The following is an 8,461-nucleotide window of genomic DNA, read 5'->3' on the forward strand; positions in this document are numbered from 1 at the left end:
ACTGAACGGAGTGTGGAATGGGAATTATATTTCTGCTTTTCGTGAGCTTAGCATGATAAGGTTCTATCTCCGTTTCGGGTAGTTCAGAGATAGGTTTTTACATTCCATTATGTTTTGTGAGATGGAACCACTGTATTTTATGAATTACTAACTCAAAAATGTAAACATTTATAAAAAATAACACCACACAGGCATTAATAAACACCTAATGGATCAGATTATGTAAAAAACTCAATTTTGACCAGAAATGGAGATAGAACCGTATAATTCTAACGCCATGTTTTATCAATACTGTACGTTTTGTTGATATAGTCAGTGTTCATAACTAGTGTGCCATGATTGCTGATGTCCATATACCCTGTTGGCAGTCATGTGATATGCAATGTGAAACTGTTTTTTTGTGCCTTTTAAGAGTGTCCCCATCACTTTTATTCACCAGGTGTGAGGTTGATGAGAGGAGAGAAACGAATGATTCACTTGGAAGACAAGGAAAAAGAAGGGAAGAACTAGAGGCCATTTGAGAGTGTTTGTGCACTTTTATTTTCATTATATAATTATTTTCAGTTGATTTGGGTAATTGTTCATATATATACATGTTCATTAAATGTGGCTTTAAACAGATGCTGATGTTATGCTTGAATGAAACAATCTTCATGAATCTTTCCTGTATGGAATATGTATTTATAAGATTGAGTATTTATAAGATTGTGCTCTAGTTATGTTTATTATGTAGGTTGAAGGGGCACACATATGAATGACTATGTCAATGAAATGCAATATATGTGATGAAATATAACATTTCTAACAACATACATGATATATAGTAAAAAATTGTTTGTGACATGGTCTGGTAAAAAAGTCCATATACCGGCAATTCTCAAGTCGTGCAAATTACCAAAAAGCTTCTTTAAAAAATGGTTGTGTTGAAGAGCCCACTCAATATAACAAACATCAGTTTTAGGATCACTAAATGCTTTTGTGAATTGGATTCACTGTATCGTCTGCCGTCCTGCTTCGTAGGCTACTGGGTTAGTGATACATGGCTTATAAACAAACTTACGTTTTAGGACTCAAAAGCAAGGACTGTGTGATCATCTAATTATGTTTAGTTATGTGTTTTTAGCATGTTGATGTTCTATCAGCATGTTGTGATGTGCTACATGCAGTTAGATGTTCATAGCGATGTTCTTTCTTAGCTGCTAGCTAGCTACCAATGCGATGGCAGCAAACGCGTCTGTTTTGATTCAGAGCAATTTCCTCCGGTATTTGGTTTGAGGTGTACCAACATTCAAATAAGCATATCTTCTTCAACTATTCTGATATGTCAATGAATGACACACCATTTGAAAGCTGCACTATCATAATCTGTAAAAAAAATAAAAAATAACCTTGTCCTACTTGGGGACCTTTTCACCAGAACCTGTCACATATGTTAATTAAAATGATAATTGGCTATTTTTGTTGCAGTTGCAGCTGTTGAGACATACCACAGACAGAGAGACGATGTATAGGATGAAGAAATCTCAAGCACTTACAATTTGAACATGAAACAGAAATAAGCATGAAAATACAATCCTAGATATTCTTATATTATACTACAGTACATTCTCTGTCGGCCTCCCAATCGCCGCATAAAGTCATCTATTATTATTTATTATTCATATACTATAAATACAATCTACTGTATTTTTAGGAGAGCATTGATGGTGCAAGTAGAAGTGAGCGGGTCACTTCCTGTCCTGTGAGGTCACTTCCCTCGTCGTAGGGAGATGCACTGTAGCCTCCTGGCTTTGCTCCTGGCGTCGGCGGGCCTGGCTTCTGCCTTCCTCTGTCTGGTGGGCAGGTAGGAGTTGGCACAGTAGCTGGGTCTCTTATAGAAGCGGATCAGGTCGTATCCATCTGGGGTGCCTGGAAGACACAAGGTTACCAGGTCACACAGGGTATCCGCGGTGTCTTGAAAAGTATTAAAAGTTGATGAATCAATTTTGGGAAAATCAAGACCCTTAATAAGTATTAAAAAGTATTTTCATGATTTTATGAGGTCTTGAATTTTGTAGGTATTTTTCTGAATTAGACTCGGTCCAAAGAGTTTGAGTCCTAAAAACGTTTAATAAAAGTTCGGAACTAATCAGATCCGGAAATTCTGTTGTATGATAGTGGTCTAGTCTATTGCAAACTAAAACTGTTAAGTTAAAGGTGTCACTGATGTAAACGGTTACAGCTCGAAGTGGGTCTGGAAAAATATTGACAAGGTCTTTAAAAAGTATTCGAAAGGTATTGGAATTAACCTCAAGATTCCTGTATATACCCTGTCACAGCAATGTTACAACCAAACATCAAGGTTTATTACAGAGACATCCTTACAACTGTATCATTGTATGTTCTGGTTACTCTGTGTGCTCTGTACTACTTGCAGTTGACAGTATTCTACTGAGTGTGCCTGTGTGTGTGTGTGTGTGTGTGTGTGTGTGTGTGTGTGTGTGTGTGTGTGTGTGTGTGTGTGTGTGTGTAGTACACTACAATGGTTCATTATTTCCCATTAATCTCACACATACTGAGAGGTCAGACAGTGAAGTGAGGCTATGTCAGTCAGATTACTATGATTGAGAAATGTGGCATTCTATGTTGTGCCTGTGAGGTTTCACAATGAAGACGCTGAGTCATGATCTGAGCCCTTTGAGTTCACATTTATTGTCACAACAGTGCAATAACCTAGCATTGAACCAACATGACCATAAGGCCTGCACAGTTTTATTCTTGGTGTGTGGTCAATAGATTTTAAAATAATAATAATAATAAATAATAAAAATAATAATAATATATATACAGTATATAACATGAGGACACCTGTTCAACTGAGGCAATTATATTACCGGTACTTAAAATGCATACCCTATATTAAATATGACAGGAAAATATGGCTTCAAAACAAAACAAGATAAACAATATAATAAACATGATATTGTCCATAGTGTTTCGCAGGCAATCTAGTCATAAAGAGTGACGTTCACAAAAAATAATGAAAATGGCTAGGTGGTGCCATTGAAGTTGAAAAAATAGTAAAAATAGAGTAACATCCTGGACTACACTTGTCATCTCGATGCATGCTATTGCATCTACAGTAATACCACAGGTCAAGTCTATCAGACCCTTACATGCCCTTGTACTTTAGGTACAAGCTATCAATTTTTCCATTGAGGCCATTCATATAGCAGTTTGTAGCCTCTAATAATACCTGACAGTTTGAGATGACATGAGATAGCTGGTTGAAATAAAAGCTGTTTGTAGCTATGGCTAAGTAATGGTCCACACATTATGGACAAATTATGATTTTGAAGGACAGTGTTATTGTTATCATCTGAAAATAAATTGAATGAAAAAACAAACAAACCATAGACCATATCTTTCAATATGATACAAAACTAGAACTACGGGATAGCTCTAACAAACTATTAACAATTATAAACACTGACAAGCTATTGAGCTAAAATATGTCACACAAGCTTGCAAGATAGAGACATATCACTCGTTTTACAGGGCAACACTGACGTGATTAAGGATTTATCTATGGAACTTAAGGCAAAGATTATTATTTTCTGAGCAAAATATATAAACTATATCTTCAAGAGAAATATTTAAGATTGAGATATTGAGATATTGTTTTATTTGAACTGTATCCCCATGTTGTTTTCTTTTATCTTTGGTCAAGGCAACAGGAATTTCCAGCGAACCTGGAGACCATTTTGAATACGGCCTCAATACTCTACAGTATCGTACTATAATGTATATATATATACTATGTACTGTACCAGAAATTAGCCTCTTCTGGACACACACAAAAAATGAATATATATAGTTTTTATATATTTTGCTTTTCAGTGTGTGTGGTAACCTAGTTGTGTTTACTTTCAGATTTTGTTTTTGTTTTTGAATTACAATTTAACAAAAATGGCATCATATTCACATACTGTGAACAATTGGTAGAAAAATGAAAAATAAATAAAAAATAATCCAAGATGCATCAAACAAGCTTTCTGCAAATATGTTCAACAATGTTCTTTATGTCACAGTTGAACATATGAGTTGAATTCAATTTAATTGGTCTGTCAACCAATGAAATAAATAAACAGTAACAACTGATTTGCATCCATATGACTCAAAAGAAAGGAACATATAATGCTTTGTAATCAGTAAGAGATTCAAAAGCATCAGCTGAGAGTTTGTATTGATACACAAACCCAAATCAATCACCTTGTGATGTTAATTGCCTAAATGCTTTGTAATAAGACATTGACCCACTTACAGTCTGGTGACTTCTGCTCCAGCAGAGACACTGTGGGCCCTATTATGCACTTCATAAGTCTTAAGCAATAAGATGAGGCGGTAGATCTAAACTTAAGACGTGGAGGCGTGGTCAAGGCCACTTTGCTATTATGCGTGCGGTAGAGGGCGCCTAAGACCCGGCGCTAAGCAAAGAAATTAGTCATGGGTGTGTTTTGGGCGTCTTCTCAATCAACCCAATCAGCGTGCCAGGTGCCATTCCCTTTAAGAACCGGCTGCGTTAAGTCATAAGCGCTATGCTATTATGCAGTTCATAGGCGCTAGACTTCATGCACGTTTTGAAACACGTGACAGTAAGAACTTTTCAAACCACTTCTTAGCGCTAGGCGCAAAGTCAGATCGCATAATAGCAGGGGCGCCTAGCGCACTTCATTAACATATGAACACTCCCACAATGAGTAATATATGCACGGGAGTCTTACGTCTTATGTGTGGGCGCCTAGCGACACCTGCATAATAGCAGTAGCGCGTATGAAGCGCATAATAAGGGTGGCGGTAGGTCTTAACCTGGCGGTGCGTCTTAATTAAGACTTAAGACGGCAAGTTAAGAAGTGCATAATAGGGCCCTGTACATCATAGAAACATGTTACTTTCATCTTTGACCAGAGTTAGATGTTCAAAACCATAACTACACACTATCATTCATAAATAAAATCTCAATCTTATGTACAATAAATACAACTGGCTTGGCAACCAAGAAAATACCCATAGCTAGAAATCCCCAGATAAATAAAGAAAACACATGAAATGAAAAAAAACAAGTGTGCATCTACTGTATATATTTTGGCATTATAACATTGTAAATGTTGCATTCATGATGTAGAAATGAACATGGTTGTGGCTGCCTCAATAACAGTCGTATGACATCAGTAAACGTGTTTAAGGTTGGGACTCAACCAAACCTGCACTGGGGGAAACATGGATATCTTCTGTACGTTACAAAAGCTTGCCGTCTGAAATGTTCTTAAATAAGGGTGCTGAAGTTCATTCAAACAGCAAAAATTGACTCTTCCTTTTGCAAAGATATACAAAAATAATCATGGTTCTCTGGACAATATTTTCATGTTTTCATTCTAACAGGCCTACTGGGGTAATGTAGAATGAACACTATAATAATCATCTTTACATTGACATGTCTGTACATGTACGTGTGATTTAAATCATTTGATGTGTGTTGTGATTTAGAGAGAAAGTGCATTCTAGTTGCAAACTGAGAAGAAAAAGAGAAACAAATCTAACAATCTTTCTTCATAAAATGTTTTCTATGCAAAACTTCAAGATACTGAAAAATGGAATACAAGATTACAGTGTCTATCTTTCTTCCATTATAACACTATGCTTAAAAAATACAAATATAATAATAATAACAATCATAATAATGTGCACTGTATCTTCAAAAGCTAGTTATTCCTCATTGTAGAGCTCTGGTGAAAATACATAGGGGAGACACACACACACACACACACATACACTCACACACACACATACACTCACACACACATGCAAGCATGCATTCACACATACACTCACACACACACACGCACAAGCATGCATTCACACATACACTCACACACACACACGCAAGCATGCATTCACACATACACTCACACACACACGCACACATACACTCACACACCCACGCAAGCATGCATTCACACATACACTCACACACACACACGCAAGCATGCATTCACACATACACTCACACACACACGCAAGCATGCATTCACACATACACTCACACACACACACACACACACACACACACACACACACACTCGCAAGCATGCATTCACACATACACTCACACGCAAGCAGGCATTCACACATACACTCACACACACACACACACACACACAAGCATGCATTCACATATACACTCACACACACACGCAAGAATGCATTCACACATACACTCACACGCAAGCATGCATTCACACATACACTCACACACACACGCAAGCATGCACGCACACACACACGCCCAACATCATCCAGTGGTGTGCAATGATCAGCGGGAGCCGTGTGTACAGGAACCCTGTCTTGAGTAGTCTGGCCAGAGAGGAGGCCGACACGACCATGTGTCAGCCTGGCTCCCTCCTTCAGAGTGCCATGTGGGCCTCCATCCATGGCTCACAAAACAGCAGGGGTTGAAGGGTTTTGGCAACTTTGGCAACTGGGCAAAACGGATGGCAAAAGCATAAGAAAAGCAGAACTCCACCAGAGAGAGAGCAAAAAAATACTAAAAACACATGTACATCCACCAGAGGGCGATCTAGAACAACAGACAAGGAGACAGACGTTTCTCTTCCTGTGAAATGAAGTCTTTGTTTGGGGAATGAAGAGGACAGTTAGTTTGCATCGGACGTGGAAGCAACCACTGTAGCCGCTAGAGATGCAGCTGAGTTGTCATGGTTACTCTTGTCTTCCTCTTCGGAGTCTGAATCTGTGGGAGGAAAAGAGGACATATGCCACACTTAGTTGGTCCTTGGCCCCCCCTCATTGTACTGCTGCACGTAGGGAAGTTGAAGGTTAAAGACCATGCAGTGTAGTGAAATGACAGGGCGAGGTACACTATGCCCTCAGAGACAGTGCCAGGGCCAGTTTGGTGAGGCTAGACTTGATTAGTACTAAAAGGGCTGATGGCTGATCCTAAATCAGTGACCAGTGGCAGAGAGTGCACAGCTTAAATGAGAAGGAGAGGGGTGACGCCAATCAGAAAATGGCTGTGTGTGCAGTGGTTAAATGAGGTTTGAAAGCATAGAAAGCATAATCATGTCTAGTTAGCAAAGTCCCTGTTAGGATCAGGTAAGGATCTCTGTAAAACTCTGTCACCATGGTAACATGAAGGACAAGACTTCAGGCGAAGGATAGAAGAAAGGAAAAATGCTCCTTTTGTGAGGGAAGAGTTGGTGAAGGATGGCAGGGGTGAGTATAAGGGTCAGAGTGACATTAAACACGTTTCCACAAGAGACAGCTGTAAAAAGGCTCTGCTTTTTTGAAACAAATATTTTTGAAGACTGGTTGTTATGTAAGTTATTCTTCATGGCTATTCTTTGTACAATATATAACAATGTATGTTAGATTAGATAAATCCTGTACTGACTTCATTTGACCGATCCCTCGACCTCACATTTGTCTTGTGTTTTTTTTTCTTCTTTGAATTGAGTTTTGTAAAGAAGCTCTATCTGTTTGTGAGTTTCTTATACCTAAAGTGAAATTGAAAAAATGTTCAATTGATAAAGTGATTGGTTGTAAGTTATCCAACATCATAGCCAAAGCTCTGCAAATATACAGTCTAATTGCAGTAGCAAACAGCTTCAATATTTAGTCTATGTACGATCATTTGTTTTGATCAAAACCTTTTTTCAAACTTTTTTTCTGTGGAAATGTTGTTAATGTTCACACCCTGAGGGGAGAGTAAATACTGCTTTACCGTCAGAAGTCTCTGTTTCTGTCTCACTGTCATCGGCAGTGTCAGGTGAGTCTAGCTCCTCGGGTACTTCCCCTGGGATTCAAATGAAACACCCGTCACTGTCACCAACACACCTGTCGCTGTCACTGTCACCAACACACCTGTCACTGTCACTGTCACCAACACAAGCAGGGGTGCCAACTTGTCACCTTTCTGCTAAATTAGCCGTTTTTATCTCAGAATATGTCATGCATGTGAATTGTGTAGATCTAAATCTCATCCAAGTCACATGATGTGCGAGCTAACTCATCTCCCTGTCTGCTAAACTCCGCTGCTGTTGAAATAACTTTTAGCTTCAGGGAGCTAGGTACAATTCCAGACAGCATAGAGAACACAGTCACGGTAAACTGTTTTCGAAGTAATTCTGCAGGTGTTAAGGTCAGGGCTGCCGCTACTTACACACGCATCATTGTTAGACCACCGTTAGTGCTAGCGATATCTATTTAACACCATTAGTGCTAGCGCTATCCCCCCCTAAGGTTAGCCGCAAAAAAACCAATGTGTCACCTTTTTGGGCCATCACCAGTTTGCACCCCTGACAAGGCCCAACACCCCAGTAGGGTCCACTGGGTCTCATAGATGTCCCTCCCTCACCCACTTACTCACAGACCAAGTCTCTGAGTATATGCAGACGTATGTCAAAGT

At 38.9% G+C, this 8,461-nt stretch overlaps 1 protein-coding gene across 1 annotated transcript in view; it reads right to left on the minus strand.

Moving 5' to 3' along the window:
* Positions 1-1,747: 1,747 nt before the first annotated feature.
* pde1ca (phosphodiesterase 1C, calmodulin-dependent a) overlaps positions 1,748-8,461 on the minus strand; it is a gene marked incomplete at both ends in the record, with an annotated part of 118,505 nt that continues 111,791 nt past the window's right edge. Inside the window, 3 exons of the mRNA XM_080543995.1 lie at positions 1,748-1,908; positions 6,761-6,787; positions 7,778-7,849. Coding sequence (XP_080400121.1) covers positions 1,748-1,908; positions 6,761-6,787; positions 7,778-7,849 — 260 coding nt within the window. The remainder of the gene's footprint in view (positions 1,909-6,760; positions 6,788-7,777; positions 7,850-8,461) is intronic.

Source organism: Nansenia antarctica (assembly GCF_963989245.1).
Source record: "Nansenia antarctica genome assembly, chromosome: 13".
In the NCBI taxonomy this organism is placed as follows: Eukaryota; Metazoa; Chordata; class Actinopteri; order Argentiniformes; family Microstomatidae; genus Nansenia; species Nansenia antarctica.